Consider the following 26535-nt stretch of genomic DNA (forward strand, 5'->3'; position numbering starts at 1 on the left):
ATCTTTCAATATTGCAATATTTCAATATTCGAATAGTGACTGCAGAATTCCTTTAAAGATACAGAAGTGTTTTCAGTAATTAAATAAAGATTAAAATAGTGATTTTAGTCTTCAGATGGAGATTTGAGTATTTAAATAGAGATTCAAATAATGATCTCATTAAATAGTGAATAGTGGTTTCAGTATTCTAACAGCAAACTCAGTATTCAGTGATTTCAGGGTTTGAATAGCAATTTTAGTATCTGAATAGTCATTTCTGCCTTTAAACAGTGATTTCAAATGTTAAGCAGTGATTTCCATATTCAAATAGTGATCTCAGTATCTGAATAGTGGCATCACGAATGGGTAACACACACACACACACACACACACACAGCTCTGCTGTCAGTATGAAGTGAAGTGCATGCTGGACTGAATTCCTCTCATTCCTCACAGCACGAAATGACAACAGCGGAGGCTGCAGATGGAGGGAGGGATGGAGTGATGGAGGGAGAAGAAAAATAAAAACAAATCCCCCATTTACTGGATCAGTTCATGCAGGAACAAAAGTTCAAAGGTTATCATCTGAGAATCTCTGCGGCCACTTGCACAGTTAATTCACTCTGGCACTTTCTGCTCACCTGTACTCAGAGAGGAAACCCTCAGTCTGTTACCTCACCGTCCCCACAAGTGCTCATTAAACTGCACCACAACCAACTCTGAGTCACTTCATAATGAAGCTGCACTGGAGCTCCACTCTGAGTTTATATCAGAGACCAGAGACCCTCAGTGACCTTCCAAGACCCTCAGAGATCCTCAGTGACTCTCAGAGACCCTCTGAACAGAGTCTAATGCATCTCGGATGCGCATTATGATCTGGTCACCACCTTCGGAGGTGGTCAGAGACCAGTGGGGAACTGTAGCTATTAAAGCTAGGCCTTCGATTTGGACCACAGATGTCAAAACAAAAAACTCTACCACAGTTCTACTGTGTGTGTGTGTGTGTGTGTGTGTGTGTGTGTGTGTGTGTGTGTGTGTATAAAGAAATTATACACACTCAATTCCAACCTTTTTGATCTGTATTTGACTGTAGAAAAGATTTCAACTTTTGTATGTGTGTATACAATTGTGTGTACATTTACACGCACATTTATAGACAATATAACCTTATATACATACATAAACACACATATATTTACTTACTTATATATTTACTATGCTTATACATACACACACACACACACACGTGTCTGATCCACTCATACCAGCACAACACACACTAACACACCACCACCACGTCAGTGTTACTGCAGTGCTGAGAATGATCCACCACCCAAATAGTACCTGCTCTGTGAGGGTCCATGGGGGTCCTGACCACTGAAGAACAGGGTAAAAGGGGGCTAACAAAGTATCAGAGAAACAGATGGACTACAGTCTGTAACTGTAGAACTACAAAGTGCACCTATATAGTAAGTGGAGCTGATAAAATGGACAATGAGCGTAGAAACAAGGAGGTGGTCAGAATGTTATTCCTGATCGGTGTGTGTATAATATATATATTTATATATTTCATAAAATCTTTTAGACATTGCTGTTGTCTTGTATCTCCATTTTTGTCATTTCATATTCATATTTCATATTTTGAAAATGCCTGTTGTCCTTTACATTGCGTGTTAGTTTCATGATGAACACACCAAGAGAAACGGCCCAAAAGTCTGGTTCCATTGACTCACATTAAAAGTAAAGTGTGTTTTTTCCTTCTCCTGTAAAGTTACCATTTTGGAGATACGAGGTTTTCTTCCAACAACAGTGATATGTGTGTACATTTACACACACACACACACACACACACACACACATATATTGTTATTGTACATAAATATGGCAGTTAAAATCTTGATTGAAATCTTGTCTGCAATTGAATACAGATCAAATAGGTTGGAATTGGGTGTGTATAATTTCTTTATTTTCAACTTTGTCCACATATACGTAATAAAATACATATACATAACAGAAACGTTCAATTAAAAAAAAAAACAATACTACGTGGAGAACCGAATACCAATGTAACGAGTGAGTATTCTACTTATTTGGCCAGTCCTGCTTAATACAATTGATTTCAGAGGAAATGATGGATCAGCAGGTGTCTACAAACTTTTAGATGAAACCAGTGTTTAACCGAGAGGTCTCAAATACACATGGGTCACGCTGTAGGAGACTCTGGAGCCAGCACACACACACAGACACACACACACACACACACACACACACACAGAGTAACGGTGAGAGAAAGTGAGGCAGGAGGCCAGAACCTCCATAATCAGCCAGATCACTCAGAGCAGCAGCCAAGCAGCAGCAGCAGCAGCAGCAGCAGCAGCACGCAAATCACTGCATCATCTGGAACCAAGATGGAAAAGTGGGCTTTCTGGACTTAAACCCCCCCAACACCGCTTTATAGGAGCTCAGTGTGTGTGTGTGTGTTAGAATGAGATGAAGACAGATTCCTTAATGACTTTAGCAGACCAGCTCCGCTCCAGATTTTCCAGCCACAGATACAACTGTGACGCACACGAGGAGCCAGACGCCACCGAGCGTTCAGGAGCTGCTCACTGACTGTTAAACGATTACTGTAATTCCACACATCCTCTGCAGCACGTTCAGCTCAGCCTGAGCTCACATTTATATCACAATCAGGAGTGGAACATACTTCAGTAATCGCACTTCATTACTACACTTAAAGGGGAACTCCACCTATTTTTCAAAATTTCTGCATAACTCAGATGTAAACAGAGTGATTCAGAGTGGTTTGGTGTGAAATGGTTCAGATGTCTTTACAGTGGTGGTGATAGGAACCAGGCATCGCCATGACTACAACACCAACATAGCCATTTAATTTACTATCCAAAAGCACCAGTGAACCTACACGAGTCTTCTGAGTTTATACGGAATGTTGATGATGGAAAATAGTGGAAAATCTGACATAATACATTTTCTTTGCCTCACAACCCCCTGCATGTATCCCTCAGTCACAAATTTGTTTTTAAAATAAATTTTAGGCCAAAATTTGGTGTGACGGCTCTACTCAGCAGAGTTAAATAAATAAATAAATCTGTTTTTTGTCTTGTTGGGCAGCACTTTACTAACGTAACGCCAGTCTATCTGCATTTAGCCGCACAACGTGGTGTCATTTTTGGGAAGCGTAGCGCCTGTCGCATAACGCTGAACCTACTCTGGTAAAACTAATCCAGCTCCAACAGGGCTTCAGAGTTAAGATGTCTCGGTAAAGGCTGAGGTCTGTGGATATACAGGATAAGGCAACCTTACAGGAGAAGGAAAAAACCTACTTTACACTTAATGCAAGTCTATGGAACCAGACTTTTCTCCAAGTCATTTTGGGCCGTTTCTTTTGGTCCATTCATCGTGACATTTACACACAATGTAAAGGACAACAGGCAGGTTTTGTTCTGACAGCAGTGATACATACAAACATACATAAATATTAATTATTTTTGTATGCATTATTAATTATTTATTGCTCTTTGCAACCCTTACTGTACATTTGACTGCACAGATGTCTTAAAAAACACTTTACAAGTTCATGTCAGTGTTTAATAAATATGCACTTGAATGTACATGATAGACCTGATACTTGATATACCTGGCTAGTTTCCCCTTCACAATAAGAGTCCTTCTCAGAATAACCCAGTGAATAACCTAGAACAACCTTGAAGACATCAAGACAATCAAGGCAATTCTAAAACATGATAAAATGTGTGTGTGTGTGTATATATGTATATATATATATATATATATAAACACACACACACACACACACACACACATATTGTACATAAAATATAAATATAGAAAACTCTGACTACGCATTTATGAAGTGTTCATTTTTCAGTTTAAGATTAATTTAATTAAGACTTTTCTTGACATTTTTATAGAATTTTTTTATAGACTTTTTTTATAGACTTCCACAAATTGTTAATTAGGCTGATACATACCAAAACAAAATGTGTTTCTGTTTTTTAGATCTGGTTACTGCGGTGAGTAAAGGAACAGTGTTCACCTAAGGTCACCTAAATGGCACAGGTTTGGTGACACTGGAATGCTGCACTCCAGAGGGAAGGACAGTTTTGGGGCCATTTCTTTCCGAAAGTGATGGAGTGGTTTACTCGTCCAGAGAGCAGGAAGGTAGTTATCAGCAGTGCTGACTGAGCCGTGTGTTCATACGCCTGATTCTGCGCTGTGTGATGTGGGTCCTGTGTGTGATCCTGTGTTGAATTAACTGTATTTATTGAATTACTTGACTTCACTACTTTGGTGCAAAAATGCACCGACTACACGGATCCGGAGGAAACAGAGGTGAAAGGTCACGTTATACACCACATCTGGTAAACTCGTGTGTCATCCAGAATCCAGAGCTTCCCCACTTGCAAACGTGACTGCGTCACATGTTCGAGTGCATCATTCAAACACAGTATCAATGATCAATATAGTTATTTATGTAGATTAATTACAGGTATATTCAGTTTACATTCTCTTACACCAAGTTCAAGACTTTTATTATCATTTCAATATTATAAAGCAAACAAGTAATAAAGCAACTGTTCAAAGTTTGAGCCTTTGCTGCCAAAACCACACTGAGGAAAGTAACAGAATAATAATTTACGTATATATTTATAGAAATTATACACCGATCAGCCATAACATTCTGACCACCTCCTTGTTTCTGCGCTCATTGTCCATTTTATCAGCTCCACTTACTATATAGGTGCACTTTGTAGTTCTACAGTTACAGACTGTAGTCCATCTGTTTCTCTGATACTTTGTTAGCCCCCTTTTACCCTGTTCTTCAGTGGTCAGGACCCCCATGGACCCTCACAGAGCAGGTACTATTTGGGTGGTGGGTCATTCTCAGCACTGCAGTAACACTGACGTGGTGGTGGTGTGTTAGTGTGTGTTGTGCTGGTCTGAGTGGATCAGACACAGCAGTGCTGCTGGAGTTTTTACACACTGTGTCCACTCACTGTCCACTCGATTAGACACTCCTACCTTGTCAGTCCACCTTGTAGATGTAAAGTCAGAGACGATAGCTCATCTGCTGCTGCACAGTTTGTGTCGGTCATCCTCTAGTCCTTCATCAGTGGTCACAGGACGCTGTTGGCTGGATATTTTTGGTTGGTGGACTATTCTCAGTCCAGCAGTGACACTGAGGTGTTTAAAAACTCCAGCAGCACTGCTGTGTCTGATCCACTCGTACCAGCACAACACACACCAACACACCACCACCACGTCAGTGTTACTGCAGTGCTGAGAATGACCCACCACCCAAATAGTACCTGCTCTGTGAGGGTCCATGGGGGTCCTGACCACAAAGGAACAGGGTAAAAGGGGGCTAACAAAGTATCAGAGAAACAGATGGACTACAGTCTGTAACTGTAGAACTACAAAGTGCACCTATATAGTAAGTGGAGCTGATAAAATGGACAATGAGTGTAGAAACAAGGAGGTGGTCAGAATGTTATGCCTGATCTGTGTGTGTACTTGCTGCGTTCGTGCTCTGTGGCTTTTTCTGACTTAAATTCACCTCCGTGGTGAGAGAACACAAACAATTCAGTGGAAGCTCAATAAACAGAGGATCAATAAGTGGCAGTCTGGTGCTCTCTGGTCGATGATTAGTGAGCAGGATGTTAATTAAATCTGTAATTAGGACTGGCAGGGCCAGCTGCACATTTCTATCGACGCTGCATGGAGGATGTAGAGCACACAGCTGGACGCTCCTGTTTACACTGAGTATCTGCATCCCCAATCAGTTTTACCTCCATACAGTACCAGTCAAAAGTTTGGACACAACTTTTCATACCTTTTAAGGCATCTTAATCCAAAGGTAACGCATTATCAGACAGGTGTACATCATAAACTTCAAACTCAGTGCAAGTTACCGGTCAAAATATTACATTTTGACCAGATCTTACAGGGTTTAAATAGCTAAAAGCATCTCTGTGTCCAGACTAATGAACTCCTAGCCGTTCCTGTTGGCCGGTCAGAGACGACTGCTCTACTCTCGTTTCTGGCATGAAGCCAGCCTTGCAAATATCCAATACATTTCAAATAAATTCTGCTTGAAACCTCCAGTGGCAGCCAAAAATGTGCACTAAAATGACTCAGTGAACCCTCAAGCACATTTGCAGCAGGACTCAATCCACCGGAGGCGTGTTCAGAGCTGCCCATCAGAGCTGGAGCCTTTTCCTCAGGTGAACCCCAACGTCACCTGACATCTCCATTACCGTCTTGCCAGAATAAACCTGCAGCCACCAAGTAGTGGAAATTTTCTCGGTCAGCCTCGGGAGGACCGCGTCTTAAATAACCGCTAATCTCTGCTACAACAAAATCCCGCCGGCAGCTTAAACTCCACACAAATTACTGCTAATTAATGACGCCGTGTGGTTGGTTTGTGATAAGGGCCGAGTGCGGTCAGGCGACGGGTCATTTAGGACTGAAAGTTTGCACATTCGTTCAGAAACATCTTTATCCTTCCGTGAGCGGCTCCCAGAGTACACGACCACAGCCTGCTCTCCAGAGTCTAATCAGACGTACAACTACTGTTTAATACGATCCGTTCGAGGATCTACAAACATCCACTACTGCACCCTGAAGGACAATGAGGCTAATCTTCTGCAGTTCAGTCGGTCAGATTAAAAAACTAGATCATTTGATATCCTTTTACAGCCCCTTACGTTCTAGATATTAACTGGGTAATTGTCTAGGTACTAATTAGGTAAGTGAGAGGGACAAACTCCAAAGTACTAGGTTATTAGTTTGGGAAACATGATGGTAAGTTAAGTTCTCAATAAATTACCATGAAATGCCCAACAGGTTCTAGATATTAAGTGGGTACTAGAAAACTATTTTGGATAACAAGTTGCAATAAATTACCCCGAAATGCTCAACAGGTTCTACATATTAACTGGGTGCCAGGTAGTTAGTTTGGGGAACATGATGGTAAGTTCCAAGACAGTTCTCAATAAATTACCCTGAAAGGCACAACAGGTTCTAGATATTAAGTGAGTACTAGGCAGTTATTTTGGGAAACATGATGGTAAGTTCCAAAACAGTCTTTTTACCCTGGTATGCTCAACATGTTCTAGATATTAACTGGGAGAGTGTGAGGTACAAACTCTAAAGTACTAGGTAAATATTTCAGGGTAACATGATGTTCCAATACAGTACCCTGAAATGTCCAACAGGTTCTAGATATTAATGCTTGCTAATTCACACTGTTCTAGCGAGAGTATCCTTCCCAATACACACTGTTCTAGATAGAAAATTCTTCTCCATTCACACTTTTCTAGCGAGAATATCCTCATCAATAAACACAGTTGTAGCTAGAATGTTCTTCCCAATTCAAGCTGTTCTAACTAGAATATGGTCTCAATTCACAATGTTCTAACTAGAATGCTCTTCCCAATTCACACTGTTCTAGCTAGAGTATCCTCCCTAATACACACTGTTCTAGCTAGAATGTTGTTCCCAATTCACACGGTTCTAGCTACAAAATCCTCCCAATACGCTGTTCTAGCTAGAATGTTCTTCTCAATTCATGCAGTTCTAGTTAAAATATCCTCCCAATACATACTGTTCTAACTAGAATGTTCTTAACAATTCACTGTGTTCTAGCTAGAGTATCCTCCCTAATACACACTGTTCTAGCTAGAATGTTCTTCCCAATTCACATGGTTCTAGCTAGAATATCCTCCCAATACATACTGTTCTAACTAGAATGTTCTTAACAATTCACTGTGTTCTAGCTAGAGTATCCTCCCTAATAAACACTGTTCTAGCTAGAATGTTCTTCCTAATTCACACTGGTCCATTTGGCTTGTCCGTTCATTTGTTCAGGGTTTTTTGGTCTCTCTTTCTCCCTCAGGTTTGTTTGGGTGGTTTAGTGAAGACCTTCAGTTGGAGAGTCTGGAGATCAACAGCCCCCTCCTCAACCTGCAACACACCCCAGCTCCCCGGCCCCCCTGCCCCGGCTCCATACAGGCTTTCTGGCAGACGCTATTTGTGGTTTTCTGCCCTCGCTGCCCCCCTCCCTGTGACGTCCACTACCTTTGCTTTCAAACTTCTCTCCTTTCTGCAAATATTTTTCCACTCTGCCGTCCAAACCAGGAGAGCCTTTCCTATACAGGGTGACCAGGCGCCCCGGATTACCCACTTTCAGGAGGTGCGTCCCGTGTGTTCTCAAGAATATGTAAATACGTCCTGGATTTTTATACATGATCGTTTACATACCTTACTTTATTAGGTAACCCTAACATTACAGCACCATCTATGATCTTCCGGAATTACCCAATACAAGCTCAGCCAATAAATGGGTTCTTCTGTAGCTGCTGCTGTGAAGTGGGACAACTTTTACAGAACACTTGTAAAAATCCCATTAAAGTAATGAGAAACTGTAGAACAGAGTCGGTTTATATCACAATACCTACATTTAGAGTCAGTTATTCATTCAACCTAATGAGAAACTGTAGAACAGAGTCAGTTTATATCACAATACCTACATTTAGAGTCGGTTATTCATTCAACCTAATGAGAAACTGTAGAACAGACTCAGTTTATATCACAATACCTACATTTAGAGCCGGTTATTCATTCAACCTAATGAGAAACTGTAGAACAGACTCAGTTTATATCACAATACCTACATTTAGAGCCGGTTATTCATTCAACCTAATGAGAAACTGTAGAACAGAGTCAGTTTATATCACAATACCTACATTTAGAGTCGGTTATTCATTCAACCTAATGAGAAACTGTAGAACAGAGTCAGTTTATATCACAATACCTACATTTAGAGTCGGTTATTCATTCAACCTAATGAGAAACTGTAGAACAGACTCAGTTTATATCACAATACCTACATTTAGAGCCGGTTATTCATTCAGCCTAATGAGAAACTGTAGAACAGACTCAGTTTATATCACAATACCTGCATTTAGAGTCAGTTTTTCATTCAACCTAATGAGAAACTGTAGAACAGACTCAGTTTATATCACAATACCTACATTTAGAGTCAGTTTTTCATTCAACCTAATGAGAAACTGTAGAACAGACTCAGTTTATATCACAATACCTACATTTAGAGTCAGTTTTTCATTCAGCCTAATGAGAAACTGTAGAACAGACCCAGTTTATAGTTTAACGCCCTGTTATAACTAAGACTCCTAAACAGAGAACTACATATTAACCCACATACATTCACAGTAGGTCAATTTTTTGGATTTCATTAAAAACACACTATAGAGATCATTTTAGTATTTAAAAAATAGATTTTATATAAGTTGCGGTGATATTTGCTCAAAATAAATTAGCCAGTGTTGGGCACAGTCTAGTTCACTAATCATATTTATTTTGATGTAGGTACTGTCATATGCAAAAGTTTGTGCACCTCTGGTCAAATTCCATGTTTTGCTGATTTTCATAGAAAAAAAAAATTCATGATATTTATTTCATCTTGTGTTGATTTGCCAGTGATAGTTAAGGCCATTACCTAACAAGTGCAACACGAAAATGAAAAATGTTTGGACATGATTTTTTTTGCATCAAACCTATACACACCAGACATGATTCCATTTTTTGGGAATTTCGGCGTGTTTCCCACAGACTGTAACTGTGTTCAGGCTGCTTTCCAATTTGGAAAAGTGAAAGAAGTGAAAGGAGGACGGAGAGTTTCTCCACCTCATTCAGGAGCTGAAACTTCAGGGATCTCAGCTGAGTTTGGGCTGATTCTAGAGATGCAGCTCCACACTAAACGAAGCACAAAACAAACGGGCTGAAATGTCTTTAAGTGCAAATAAGATCTGTTTCTTTGCTCCCAGCAGAACAGAAAACATGGATACTTGATTTTGGAAAAGTGAGAGCAGCGTGAGGAGCTTCATCACTTCATTCAGAAGCTGAAACGTTGAGTTTTTCTCATTTAACTCGATGTCTGTAGCTCAGTTTGAGCTGCTTTTTTGAGATTCTGTCCCGAGAAAAGGCTCAGTTTGCTGGAACACAGCTGCTCCATCATCTTGGTGGTCTTCATGCCAACAGCAGAGGCAACCGCAATGGTCAGTGAGCTCATGTGCGCAAAAATCAAACAGAAGGCGAATAAAATGTCACATTTTTGCAGACCGAAAAATTGTGTTTGGTCGGCAAGATACCATCAGTTACACAAACGCTCGAATTTCTTTACTGTCGTCCAAATAAATCGTGTTTGGTGGGTAAAGGCCTTTACACCCAGTGCCTCAGTACACCCCACCTCTGGGGTACGCTGTTAACGTTTGCACTCTAGGCACTTTCAGCTGATTTGTTCATTAACAGTAGGAGCTGGAATCACAGTTTTTACTGCATTTTGTAGAGATGTAGTTAGTTGTGTTAAATATTAATGGTGCTTATTAAGCAAAAACAATGTTTTTTGTTGTGCACTGTTTTCCTATACGTTTAAATAAATATCTATAAAATTCACCCTAAACTTCCCCAACACTGCCACTATCCTAACACTAACCCCAACACTGCTGAGAACCAACTGAGCTTCACCAGGTACCTCCAGACTGTTTACAATCTGAACATCTGTGGATAATCTATAGAGGGCTTTCCAAATAAAGGGGGACCACAACTCCGCCAACCTGTCCTGCTCAGGTTGAAGAGAAAAACACAGCAAGCGGTTTACAGCTCAATAATATCACTCCCATCTGCGCTGGTTCAGGCTGCCGTGGAGCCTCGGTGATCACGGAGGAGGACGGGATGTGCTCGGTTTGGTCAGAAAGAACGCCAGCGTTTGGAACACTGTTCCTCTGGGACATCGAGACACGGCTTCTGCTGAAACCACTGCTTTATGAATGCAACATTCATAGAAAGTGTTGCTTATTGTTTCATCAAAAAACTTCCTCTTTAATGCCACATATTGAGGTTATTAGCCAGTTACTTTGTAGCTACACGCAGTCATTTTATCAGGTGCTCCTTCTACACAGACACACTTTGTAGGTATATAGTTATACAGTCAGAAAGTAAGTCAGGGGTGTAGCTAGAACTTTTAGAGTTACTGGGGTGATGCTAGGAAAGTCAAGTAAATTAAATGCAGAACTTTCTTCGCTGCGTAACGTTAACTTGAAGCAAAGTGTTTCATACAGACAGACCAGAAGTTTATTTATTTTAGTTGCATCAACGAATCTATTAGACTGATTAGTTGAAGCTCAGATGACACACAACACATGAATGTATAGGGTGATTCAAAAAGATTCATCTGATTTCAAAATGATTGATTTTCACTTGTAAATCGTTACAGATCAATGCAGTAAACTGTAAATGGTTTAAATGAGCATAAAGTTTATTATGTAATTGTACAAGGTCTCAGTATGAACCTCCTCCAGCTGTACAGACAACATCAACACCACAGTCAAACTCATCCCATACTGGATTGAGCATGTCGGGTGTCTCTGCACTCACGGCTCTTTCAGTGCGATTTCGGAGATCATCCAGTGTTGTGGAACCAACGGCGAACGCTCTGAGCTGTTGGAGCTTCACTGCTAATGAAAATCACGCTGCAGTTATGACGGATTCACTCTTATTGAAGTGGAGAACGCAGAACGCTTTCTGCTCAGGGGTCTCATCTCCTCTCAGACTGAAGGGAACCATCTTCCACTGACAGCCAGAAACGCTGACCCCCTCTTACAATTGGAATGTGATTGGTTCCTAGGCGCCTCACGGTTGGAAAAATATGGCGCTTTGAAATCAGATCAATCTTTTTGAATCACCCTGTATTCAACTAGTTAGCATGCTTAGTGATTACTGCAGACCAACTGTTGACAGTTAACTCATCTTACCATCAAATATCCGACTTCATAATGTAGCTCACAGAGCAGCACAGCTAAAGGCCTCGGCGCACATTCACTCACCTGTTTACTGAGTAAATTAGCCAATCACAGCAAATTATGCTAATTATTACATTTAGCGTCATCAGACTCTCATAACTGACTGGTAATGACCCAGATGGCAGGTTTCCATATACCACAGTTGGTGCTTTACTAATGATGGCTGACTGTCTCAATTTACATAACTTGGGTGGCCAGAAAGGCAGCCACCCTTCATTATAGGGTGGAACTGGCCACTCTGGCCACCCATTGGCTACACCTCTTTTAAATACACAAAGTTTTTCAACATATTCAGATACACAGATATCAGGTCCTCCATATAAAGGTGATATGATTTAATAAGAGACACTAAGAACAACATTTTTGCCATCTTTTATGTAATAAATCATAATAAATAAAATAGAAATAAATCCTAGAATCACAGAAATAAACAGTAACGAAATTTTCTTATGTGGGGAAAAGTAAGCACACCCCTACATATATCACTCCTTCAAATGCATCCACTTCAAATCAGGCGCACCTGATCAGGCGCAAATGCTTACAACGCCGTTAGAGAACATCTTGAAGGAACCCGTCTCATTTCAACATCAGATATCTGCTCTGGTTTGGACTGTGTGGTGTCACCATGCCTAGAGCTCACTGAGGCCTTCAGAAAGAAGGAGGTAGAGTCTGGAAAGGGGTTTAAGAACCTTTCCAAAACACTGGAAATCAATCATTCCAGTTAGTGGAAGTACAAGGTGGGTGTTTCTAATAAAGTGGCCAGAGGGTGGAAGCACAAGGTGGGTGTTTCTAATAAAGTGGCCAGTGAGTGGAAGCACAAGGTGGGTGTTTCTAATAAAATGGCAAGTTAGTGAAAGTACAAAGTGGGTGTTTCTAATAAAGTGGCCAGTGGGTAGAAGCACAAGGTGGGTGTTTCTAATAAAATGGCCAGTTAGTGAAAGTACAAGGTGGGTGTTTCTAATAAAGTGGCCAGTGGGTAGAAGCACAAGGTGGGTGTTTCTAATAAAGTGGCCAGTGAGTGGAAGCACAAGATAACTGTTTCTATTAAAGTGGCCAGTAAGTAGGAGTAGAAGGTGGGTGTTTCACCTCTACACACAATTTTGTTTGGCTAAAGAAATTTTGAGCTCATTCATATAATTAAAATACTCTGTTATCTACAGTGAAACCGAAGAGTTACGTAAATCTTACTGACTCATGGAAACGGTGTTATAAACCCGGTGCAGGAAATTTTAATGCCTCTGTGTGAAATCAGAACAGAAAAACTACCAGAGCAGTCATAAGCAACCGGTTTGTGAGTAAAGACACTGACCTCCTCCGTTTGGTCATTCATTAGTCATTCTTCCGGCTCAGCGAGTTAAACAATATACGCAAATCTGACGTGATGTTTTCAGCTGAGTTTGTAAATAAAAAAGGAGTGGATCAGACACTTTTTAAACACTGTGTCCACTCACTGTCCACTCTATTAGACACTCCTAACTTGTCGGTCCACCTTGTAGATGTAAAGTCAGAGACGATAGCTCATCTGCTGCTGCACAGTTTGTGTTGGTCATCCTCTAGTACTTCATCAGTGGTCACAGGACGCTGCCCACAGGACGCTGTTGGCTGGATATTTTTGGTTGGTGGACTATTCTCAGTCCAGCAGTGACACTGAGGTGTTTAAAACTCCAGCAGCACTGCTGTGTCTGATCCACACTGATTACACTATTATTGGGATTATACTATAATAGTGACATAAAATGGATAAAGTAGACCCCGCCCACTTTCCCAAACCTACAAACTCATCAAATCTACATGATTCAGGTGAAGCTTATATTCAGTGGCTTTGAACACCACCCACACTGCCCCGGGGTTAAACTGAGCTGGAACCATCAACAACACACTCTGGAGCACTCCAGGTAAGATAGAAGGGAAAATATTCCACCACCATCCAGAGTTCACTCATTTAGAGAGAGAGAGAGAGAGAGAGAGAGAGAGAGAGAGAGAGAGAGAGAGAGAAGACGAAAGACAGAACAGCAGAAGAGAGAGGGGGAAGATAGAAAGAGCAAGAGAGAGAAAAAGGGGAAAAGAGAGAGAGAGAGAGAGAGAGAGAGAGAGAGAGAGAACAGAGAGAGAGACGAGGGAAAGAGAGAGAGAGAGAGAGAGAGAGAGAGAGACGAAGGGAAAGAGAGAGAGAGAGACGAGGGAAAGAGAGAAAGAGGAAAGAAAACTGAAAGGAGAGAAAAAACAGTGAGAAAGAGGAAAGACAAAAGAAAATAGAAGTGAGAGAGAGAGAGAGAGAGAGAGAGAGAGAGAGACAATTTTACACAAACAATTTTAGAAAGTTGATCCCAAATGTCAAAAAATGTACACAAATAATGATAAATATGTAACAGCACCCCCCCCCCATGCCCACCCTAGTGACCGCCACCCTCTCCATACCCCCAACCTTCTGACCACCACCCCACATACCCCCAACACTACACATATGAAAAAATGTTATCAAATTTGTATAATTAATAATTATATAATAAATTATTAATTGGGGCAGTCATGGACTGGAGGTTAGGGAACCAGCCTTGTGACCGGAAGGTCGCTGGTTTGATCCCCTAAGCCAACAGTTCGTGACTGAAGTGCCCTCGAGCACCTAACCCCTAACTGCTCCACGGGCGCTGTGGATAGGGCTGCCCACCGCTCCGGACAAGTGTTCTCACTGCCCCCAGTGTGTGTGTTCACTAGTGTATGTGTGGTGTTTCACTGCATGGGTTAAATGCGGAGGTTGTTGGACCAATAAGGGTCACTTAAATTCTACCTTTTATAATACAGTGAACAGTGTTATTATTATTATTATTATTATTATTATTATTATTATTATATGTTCATGATGTTGTTGTCATTGTTGTCACTGGTATAATGCTTTGAAATACTGGACCTTACAGTCATATCAATAAAGCCACATTGAACTTGACCTTGAAGTTGAAATGTCCACTAATGAATGACGTCAGAGAGGTGACCCACAAACCCACTAACACACCTCACACATGCGTCCCAGAACACAGTTTCCTCTGATTACTGTAAAACACACAGTTTATCACAGCTCAGCATGCAAACACACACACACACACACACACACACACACTGGATCAAACGCCCTGTTCAGTCTAAAACAGATTAAAACAGAATAAAAGTCTCTTTGCCAGTTTAATGTGAAGATGAAGCTGAAACTGCCTTTATGAATGAGCTGAAATTGAAGCCCAACACTCTGAGGAGGAAGAACACCACCATCTACAGGACAACCGAGGAACTGCAGCTGGGCCTATATCACTTAAATGGGAAATCCACTACTTTTTAAAAACAATCCTGCATAATTAAGTGGTTAAGATGTAAACAGAGTCGTTCAGAGTGGTTTGGTGTGAAACGCTCTGTTCTAGAGAAACTTACTGAGTCAGAATTGTTCACAGTGGTGGTGATAGGAACCAGACGTCCACCTCTAAAAGCTCCCTCACAGAAAGTTACTACATGAGATGGTTATGAATTCACTGCCTGATGACTGTGCTTTACGGTAGGCTTAAGATTTCAGCCTACGCATCTTTTTAATACCCATCCATGGCGGTGAGGGCATTCTAATGACTCTCTGATTGACTGTTCACATCTCAACCACTGAATTATGCAGAAATTTTGAAAAATTGGTGGAAATCCCCTCTCAGATGTATGTAAATGGGCTCTGCTCTGATTGGTTGCCCTGTATTGTGCCTCATTCTAACAGCAGCCTGTGCTGAAAACATCCTGATAATTTCGGAGTGAATGGGCGGGGCTAAACAAAAAAAAAAAAATACATCACAAAAGCGATGAACTCTAAACAGGCAGTGTTTGTGGTTTAGCTGTCATATCTGGACCGTACTGACCGGTGAGTGACCAGTAGCTTTGAAACTTCTAACAGTGAACTGCATCATAATGGAGACTCCAGTTTTCCACGATTCAGATCCTTTAAATCATCCTGACTTGATCTGATGTGTTGGCGTATTAATCAGAGTAATGAGTGAGAGCGCCCCCTACCTGTCTGTACGTGCAGATGATGATCTCTCTGAGGTGGTAATGCATCGGCGTCATGGTCTCACTGACCGAGTCCAGAGCCATGTCCACCTCTCTCTTCATCCTGTGACCGTCAGGGAGAATCCTGACCAGCTTCATCACCACCTACAGAGAGAGAGAAAGAAAGAGAGAGAGAGAGAGAGAGGGGAGAGAAACAGACAGAGAGAGAGAGAGAGCGAGCGAGACAGATAAAGAAAGAAAAAGAAAAAAGAGAAAAAGAGAAAAGAAGGAAAGAGCAGGAGCATGAGAAAGAGCACAAGAAAGAAAAAAATGAGAGAGGAAGAGAGAAAACAAGAGCAAAAAAAGTAGAAAAATAAAGTAGGAAAGACAGAAAGAAGGAGAGAAAGAAAGAGAAAGAAAAAAGAGAAAGAAAGAAAGAAAAAAGAGAAAGAAAGAAAAAGAAACAAACAAACAAACAAACAAAAAGGAGGAGAGCAAGAAAGCAAGAAAGATAGAAAAAGAAAAGAAAGAATGGAAAAAAGAAAGAAAGAAAGAAAGAAAGAAAGAAAGAAAGAAAAAGAAAGAGAAAACAAAAGAAAAAGAAAAGAAAGAAAGAAAAAGAGAAAAGAAAGCATGAAAGAAAAAATAAAAGGAAAAGAAAGGAAAAATAAAAAAGAAAGAAAAGAAAACAAAAAGAAAAGGAAAGAAAAGAAAAAGAAAAGAAAGAAAAGAAAACGAAAAGAAAAAAAGAAAGAAAAGAAAAGAAAAAAAAGAAAAGAAAAAGAAAAAGAAAGAAAAGAACACAAAAAGGGAAAGAAAAGAAAAAGAAAAGAAAGAGTAATATATTAGTAATACACTAATGTTCCTCATTTTCTCTTCACTGTGTCTTGGTGAGGAAGTCTGAGGCGTTTGCTCGTTTGTGATGATGTCACTGAGTCGTTAATGAGAGCAGATCTCCAGTCAGTGCTGTTTAATGAATTAACAGCCTCCCTACTGACACTGCATCACTCAGCTCTGTCTGAACCGGCTACACTGTTCAGTATGAATAATTCCTATATTCATAAGTCAGTCAGGAGAGCGCAGCGCGGTGGGGGCTGAGCTGTCCACGTCCAGAGAGAACTGGATCTCAGAGCAGAGCAGAGCTCCACAGGTGAACAGCAGGGACGAGGGAGAGTTTTATAATAGTCACAAATACATAAAAAAAAGCTCAACCTGTAAATCAGGATTATTCATAAGCAAATTAATTAGTTTCTCTTTACTGTTCTACACAAAGTACAGGGGGTGTCACAACTTCTAAATTCTGGAGGTCCCTGAAAAAAAACTAACGATGTTATGCTGTGTTAAAGAAAAACAGCTGCTCAAATCCAGATTCAGTGAAGCTGATCGTTTATCTGCTTCACCCACAATCAGCTTCTGTCTTTGGTGTTCTTAACTAACTAGAGCTGCAGCTGGGCTGGACGTTAGGGAACCAGCCTTGTGACCGGAAGGTCGGCGGTTCGATCCCTTGAGCCGACAGTACGTGACTGAAGTGCCCTTGATCAAGGCACCTAACCCCCAACTGCTCCCCAGGCGCTGCAGACAGAGCTGCCCACCGCTCCGGGCAAGTGCGCTCACTGCCCCTAGCGCGTGTGTTCACTAGTGTGTATGTGGGGGTTTCACTGCACGGATGGGTTAAATGCGGAGGTCTAATTCCTCTGTGGTCAAGCACAGTTGGCCATTATACATATGTTGAAACAGTCAGACATTCTAAATTATATCGTAATATATTTTTGGCCATACTTTACTAATGTGTAGGTTCACTGGTGGTTTTGGTTATTAAATAAAATGTCTATATTTGTGTTGTAGTCATGGCGACCCCTGGTTCCTATCACCACCACTGTAAAGACATCTGAACCATCTCACACCAAACCACTCTGAATCACTCTGTTTACACCTCACACACAAAAGTAATGTAAAGCCAGAGTGAATCAGATCTGATCGCGCACCCCCCCATATTAGTTTTACATATTTATTTTCACAAAGTTAGTGCTGTTTTCACAGCTTTGGTGTGTAAAGTCTAGAACAGGTCAGTCAGGGTGGTCTCAGGGTGCATTCGTGTGTGTATGTATGAGGTCAGTCTGTGTAACACTGGACTAAATGGGTTAGTGTACTAAATATCACAGCTGGCCTACATAGAGCACTGAACACAGGTCAGTCAGGGCACTGGGCTCAGAGAGTGAGAACGCTATAACCGTATATCCTGAGTAAAGTGTGTCAGAGCCACAAAGCCCCCCCAAGCAGTCCGAGACACAGGACACATGACCCAGGTCACACAAACGGCCAAAGATATTTCTGTCCACTGTCACTCAAACAGAGAGAGTCTGCATTGGACAATACCAGTTCAATCATTTACAATAGTTTAAAATCATGTAAATAGTTCAAACAACATAATAACAGCATAACTCAGTGTGTGAGATGTAAACAGAGTGATTCAGAGTGGTTTGGTGTGAAATGGTTCAGATGTCTTTACAGTGGTGGTGATAGGAACCAGGGGTCGCCATGACTACAACACAAATATAGACATTTTATTTACTATCCAGAACCACCAGTGAACCTACACGAGTCTTCTGAGTTTATATGGAATGTTGATGATGGGAAATAGTGGATAGTGGTTTTCTTTGGGGACTATTTTGCCTCACAACACCCTGCATGTATCCCTCCACCATGAAAGACTTTTTAAAAAATACATTTTCTATACATTTTTTACTAAAGTCTTCTCAAAACTGCCGTAAAACAGTGTCTCAGTCAGGCAGTGAATTCATAACCATTCATGTAGTAACTTTCTGTGGGGGAGCTTTTAGAGGTGGACGTCTGGTTCCTATCACCACCACTGTGAACAATTCTGACTCAGTAAGTTTCTCTAGAATGCAAAACCACTCTGAATGACTCTGTTTACATCATAACCTTTCACTTACGCACAAATTTTGAAGATTTGGTGGAATTCCCTTTTAATGTGGTATAATGAAATGGACAGTTCTGGTTCTAAAAACTGACCGGCTGTGTTGCATTCAAAGTCATTGTAAAATACTCAATATACGCAGACATACAGCCACCTCACAAGACCTGAACTCTCAAGTCAGTAAACATTGTGCTATGAATGAACTAGAACACTTGCATGGATCACCAAGCGTACAGACAGATGAAGACAGAGCCCAGTTTTGTTATGAAAGGCAACTTATTTTCTTAACAATTTGCTAACAGGCTAAATGCCTCCTTCAGTAATACACCTTAAAATAGTATTTATTATAAATAACCTGCAATATAAAAACTAAAAATAAGTTACTTCAGTGTCTTGCACTCCTTAAATGGGTTTCAGCTGCCTTAAATCTGCCTTAAGTAGCATTAACCTTTTAACTGTCGCCCCATTTTATTTACTATCCAGAACCTACACGAGTCTTCTGAGTTTATCTTGTGATAAATCTGAGTTTTAGAGTTATGTCCAATACAATATTCCACAGTAAACATTAGGGGTGGGAATATTTAGGCACCTCACGATTCGATTCGATTACGATTCAGAGGCTGAGATACGATTATAAAATGATTATCGATGCATCTTTTTTCTCTATACATGTTTTCTATCTTCCTACTGTCTGAGGACTCGGTAGTTTTAAAGCAAAGTATTTGTAATGATCCATAATGTAAATGCATTACGGATCATTACAAATACTTTGCTTTAAATATCTAAAATATCTTTTATTAATAAATCAAATGGAAGTGATGTGGCAAGTGAACTAGAAGGCTCTCATTCAGAGACGCTGCTGCCACTCATCTGCGATAAAATGCGCTGTTGCCCTGACAATGGGTGGCAATGGGTGTCCATGCAGCGCGTTACAGCCACCCTTTTGGTCTCGTTGTAGAGAGTGGGGGGGTATTTTTGAGACTGGACGCTGAATCTCGGCTCCAAAGTGTGCAGCATAGCGCGAAAGCCCTGGTTCTCAACGACTGAGGACAGCAGGTCACATAGCCCCGAGGTCTGGCCTCACCAGTAGCGAACGAAAAAACAGATTAAGACGAACATTTGGAGACTTATTCGCATTTATAAGCAGCGCGGGTGGTTAAATCTGCTGAGAGACTGTCTTTCTCTAAAAAGTTGCGAAAATGAACTCGCTTCTCTTTCGAATTTTCCCGTTCCACCTTAAATGGTGCAGCAGTTACATTTGGCACCTAAGGCGGAATTTAAGGTGAAACGGGAAAATTAGAACAAGAAGCTGGCGAATGAGAAGCGACTTCAGCCTCGTAAAACAGCCGGACGCTGAGACATTTTACAAGAAACTCTTCTAGTTTTGAAGAAAGGTGTTCTGGCGGAGATGGGAGGAAAGCGGCTAAAGCTGAAGCTTAAAGCAGAGCGGAGTAAATCTGCGCTCTCGTTTATATGTTTAGCCCATACTAGGACATTAACACACACTGAGACATACTGGGCAGTAAATGTTGCGGCTCCCAAGCTGGTTTGACTTCGCTGAAAGGACAAAATGGCTCTTCTTATCATTTGTGTTGTGACTCCTGATCTAACCTGGCTTTTAATGCAGAGGGAGCCGGTTGAATTTCTCGCTCCTCCAGTAGTGTTTTTGTTATGTGCCCCACAGACTGTCCGGGCGCTGCACTTTCCCACTTCCAAGTTCCGCCTTTTGCGTTCTGTCAACATTACGTTATGAATTAAATATTTAGAAAATCGATTTCTGACGTTGAATGAATCGATTCAGAATCGTTCACGTCCGCATCGCGATGCATCTAAGAATCGAGTTTTTCCCACACCCCTAGTAAACATACACAAAAGGATGAATGTGGTTATTTGAACATATGGATGTGAAACTGATCTTTGTATTAGTTACATGTTTTAGTACATATGAACAACATATGCAACAACAAAGTAATGATGTAGTGATGTAGTAATTACTGTAGTCATTAGTCATTACTACATCTGTAATGATGTAGTCACTGTTACAGATGTATTACAGAAGTGCACCTTATGTTATTATACATGTGTATCAACTTCAGTTTTGCCTCATGTAATTATCTTAATAGCTGTAACAGCCTATTCTCTCTCATGTAGTTACACAAGAGTAATAACATTAATATAATTACATTTGTAATCAGACTGGAACAGCAGTTGTTTTTGTAGTATGGAATAACTTACATTAAGACATTATTTACACTGTATCTGCCAGCTTTCCTAACATTTAGCCAGCATTTATGTTGTTAGTGCTGTGACACTGTAACCAGTTTCAGCTCCCCCAAAGCAACGTCTATATTACCACTGCATTATTACACAGTACTTACATAACAACTACACAGGAACTTTAACACTGCAATACTGGAAACTTCCTGTGTAGAAGATACACTTGTGTAATTACATGAGGCAAAACTGAAGTTGATACACATGTTTAACTACACAGGCTGTACTTCTGTAATCCATCTGTAATACTGTCCAAATCATCAGTGTTTACATTGTCGCATATGTTATTCATGTGTAACTACACAGTTATTAGAGACAGTAGAGACAATATAAGTGGGACCATGTTTTGTCACAGACTGTGTGAATGAATGTTACCTCGAACTCCCCCTTGGTGTATTTAGCATCAGGAACACTGACGATCTCCTCTTCTCCAAACTCAGGGAACCCCTGCAGAACACGAGAACTTTCATTAGTGTTTCAAATATTCTCGCGGGAAAAAAGCCGAACACTACGGTGTGCAGTTAGTATCATTAGCAATTAACTTCCGTTACGTGGCAACATCAGCATCACAGCTCCAGTGCTAAAACTAAAGAAGCAAATTTCACCGAACTCAGCTGATCATCAGATTTAAGTTCCCTGAGGCTTTAAATATACATTCAACTGGGGGAACAGTACTGTGCAAAAGCCAGAGAGCACCACTCATTTATTTAGAGTTATGCAGTTGTTCAGGAGATTTTTCTGAGAAGATTAGATATAAGATCATCCATGAAGAAAGTCAAAGGACAATAAGAGAAAAGGAAGTTCAAAACATTTTTAAAGCTAAAGAGAAAATGTGGCTCCTAACAACCACCTGGAAGACCTGGTCGACCCCAAAACCGCCCCCATCAGATAAACAGCACTTAAAGCTTTCATCTCTGAGAGAGAGGAGAAAATCAAGCTGCTTCAGATCTGAAAACATCCACAGGTGTTTCTGTCCATCCTTCCACTGTGAGAAGACGACTCAGCGCTGTGGGTCTGAAAGGATGTGTAGCTGTCAAGAAGAACCTCACTGAGAAAAGGAGACGGACACATCAAACAAAGAAGCTGAACGATGGACTGACCACCCCAGAGTCCAGACCTCAACACCACTGAATGTGTTTGATTACTTCAGAAAATGATCAACCAGCTTCTAAGACTGAACTTTGGAGGTGTGTCTGCAGATTCTTTGAGGAACTGAAAGTGAGTCTCCTGAAAAGAATGGAAGCTGGAATAAAGGTGAAGAGTGACTCACTAAATACTAAAATGTTATATTTAGTTTAGATACAGTTCTGTAAAACAGACGCTGAAAAATCTGTATATAATGTCAGTTTTGACTTTTGCACTGTACTGTATGAACCTGTAGCACCAAGGAATGTAGAGGAAACCGATGTTTGTTAAAACGCTTCTGGGGCAAAGAGACCTACGTTAAAATGCCAGAGCGTCAGGGCTGCTACAGTCATGGCTGTGGTGCTCCGGCCTTTTCCGTTAGAACAGTTAAACACGAACGCAGCCCGAGAATCTTCAGCCAGCACACTCTTCATCGCCTCCAGCAAACCGTCAAAGTCCTGAAAACACACATACATGCATATTACAGCATGTCATTACTACTGACATCCTCACATTACTACTGACATACATTACTACTGACATACATTACTACTGACATCCATTACTACTGACATCCTCACATAACTACTGACATACATTACTACTGACATCCTCACATAACTACTGACATACATTACTACTGACATCCTCACATAACTACTGACATACATTACTACTGATATCCTCACATTACTACTGACATCCTCACATAACTACTGACATACATTACTACTGACATCCTCACATTACTACTGACATACATTACTACTGACATCCTCACATTACTACTGACATACATTACTACTGATATCCTCACATTACTACTGACATCCTCACATAACTACTGACATACATTACTACTGATATCCTCACATTACTACTGACATCCTCACATAACTACTGACATACATTACTACTGATATCCTCACATTATTACTGACATCCTCACATTACTACTGACATCCTCACATTACTACTGACATCCTCACATAACTACTGACATCCTCACATAACTACTGACATACATTACTACTGACATCCTCACATAACTACTGACATACATTACTACTGATATCCTCACATTACTACTGACATCCTCACATAACTACTGACATGCATTACTACTGACATCCTCACATAACTACTGACATACATTACTACTGACATCCTCACATTACTACTGACATACATTACTACTGACATACATTACTGCTGATATCCTCACATTATTACTGACATCCTCACATAACTACTGACATACATTACTACTGACATCCTCACATAACTACTGACATGCATTACTACTGACATCCTCACATAACTACTGACATACATTACTACTGACATCCTCACATTACTACTGACATACATTACTACTGACATACATTACTGCTGATATCCTCACATTATTACTGACATCCTCACATAACTACTGACATACATTACTACTGACATCCTCACATAACTACTGACATGCATTACTACTGACATCCTCACATAACTACTGACATACATTACTACTGACATCCTCACATAACTACTGACATACATTACTACTGACATCCTCACATTACTACTGACATACATTACTACTGACATACATTACTGCTGATATCCTCACATTACTACTGACATCCTCACATAACTACTGACATCCTCACATAACTACTGACATACATTACTACTGACATCCTCACATAACTACTGACATACATTACTACTGACATCCTCACATTACTACTGACATACATTACTACTGACATACATTACTGCTGATATCCTCACATTATTACTGACATCCTCACATAACTACTGACATACATTACTACTGACATCCTCACATAACTACTGACATGCATTACTACTGACATCCTCACATAACTACTGACATACATTACTACTGACATCCTCACATTACTACTGACATACATTACTACTGACATACATTACTGCTGATATCCTCACATTACTACTGACATCCTCACATAACTACTGACATCCTCACATAACTACTGACATACATTACTACTGACATCCTCACATAACTACTGACATACATTACTACTGATATCCTCACATTACTACTGACATCCTCACATAACTACTGACATGCATTACTACTGACATCCTCACATAACTACTGACATACATTACTACTGACATCCTCACATTATTACTGACATACATTACTACTGACATACATTACTGCTGATATCCTCACATTATTACTGACATCCTCACATAACTACTGACATACATTACTACTGACATCCTCACATAACTACTGACATACATTACTACTGACATCCTCACATTACTACTGACATACATTACTACTGACATACATTACTGCTGATATCCTCACATTACTACTGACATCCTCACATAACTACTGACATACATTACTACTGATATCCTCACATTAGATACACATTACTATCGACATCCTCATGTTACTGACATACATTACTACTGACATCCTCACATAACTACTGACATCCTCACGTTACTACTGACATCCTCACATTACTACTGATATCCTCACATTACTACTGACATCCTCACATAACTACTGACATACATTACTACTGACATCCTCACATTACTACTGACATCCTCACATTACTACTGACATCCTCACATAACTACTGACATACATTACTACTGAAATGCTCACGTAACTACTGACATCCATTACTACTGACATCCTCACATAACTACTGACATACATTACTACTGATATCCTCACATTAGATACACATTACTATCGACATCCTCATGTTACTGACATACATTACTACTGACATCCTCACATAACTACTGACATCCTCACGTTACTACTGACATCCTCACATTACTACTGATATCCTCACATTACTACTGACATCCTCACATAACTACTGACATACATTACTACTGACATCCTCACATTACTACTGACATCCTCACATTACTACTGACATCCTCACATAACTACTGACATACATTACTACTGACATCCTCACATAACTACTGACATCCTCACATAACTACTGACATACATTACTACTGATATCCTCACATTACTACTGACATCCTCACATAACTACTGACATGCATTACTACTGACATCCTCACATAACTACTGACATACATTACTACTGACATCCTCACATTACTACTGACATACATTACTACTGACATACATTACTGCTGATATCCTCACATTATTACTGACATCCTCACATAACTACTGACATACATTACTACTGACATCCTCACATAACTACTGACATGCATTACTACTGACATCCTCACATAACTACTGACATACATTACTACTGACATCCTCACATTACTACTGACATACATTACTACTGACATACATTACTGCTGATATCCTCACATTACTACTGACATCCTCACATAACTACTGACATCCTCACATAACTACTGACATACATTACTACTGACATCCTCACATAACTACTGACATACATTACTACTGATATCCTCACATTACTACTGACATCCTCACATAACTACTGACATGCATTACTACTGACACTCACATAACTACTGACATACATTACTACTGACATCCTCACATTATTACTGACATACATTACTACTGACATACATTACTGCTGATATCCTCACATTATTACTGACATCCTCACATAACTACTGACATACATTACTACTGACATCCTCACATAACTACTGACATACATTACTACTGACATCCTCACATTACTACTGACATACATTACTACTGAAATGCTCACGTAACTACTGACATCCATTACTACTGACATCCTCACATAACTACTGACATACATTACTACTGATATCCTCACATTAGATACACATTACTATCGACATCCTCATGTTACTGACATACATTACTACTGACATCCTCACATAACTACTGACATCCTCACGTTACTACTGACATCCTCACATTACTACTGATATCCTCACATTACTACTGACATCCTCACATAACTACTGACATACATTACTACTGACATCCTCACATTACTACTGACATCCTCACATTACTACTGACATCCTCACATAACTACTGACATACATTACTACTGACATCCTCACATAACTACTGACATCCTCACATAACTACTGACATACATTACTACTGATATCCTCACATTACTACTGACATCCTCACATAACTACTGACATGCATTACTACTGACATCCTCACATAACTACTGACATACATTACTACTAACATCCTCACATTACTACTGACATACATTACTACTGACATCCTCACATTACTACTGA

The 26535-nt window shown here is 40.2% G+C and overlaps 1 protein-coding gene across 1 annotated transcript in view; it reads right to left on the bottom strand.

Moving 5' to 3' along the window:
- Nucleotides 1-26535, bottom strand: part of pald1a (phosphatase domain containing paladin 1a) — an 82589-nt gene that overhangs the window by 32880 nt on the left and 23174 nt on the right. Inside the window, 3 exon segments of the mRNA XM_036571924.1 lie at nucleotides 15933-16073; nucleotides 21496-21567; nucleotides 22563-22703. Coding sequence (XP_036427817.1) covers nucleotides 15933-16073; nucleotides 21496-21567; nucleotides 22563-22703 — 354 coding nt within the window.

The sequence above is a fragment of the Colossoma macropomum genome, unplaced genomic scaffold, assembly GCF_904425465.1.
Source record: "Colossoma macropomum unplaced genomic scaffold, Colossoma_macropomum, whole genome shotgun sequence".
NCBI classification, from domain to species: Eukaryota; Metazoa; Chordata; class Actinopteri; order Characiformes; family Serrasalmidae; genus Colossoma; species Colossoma macropomum.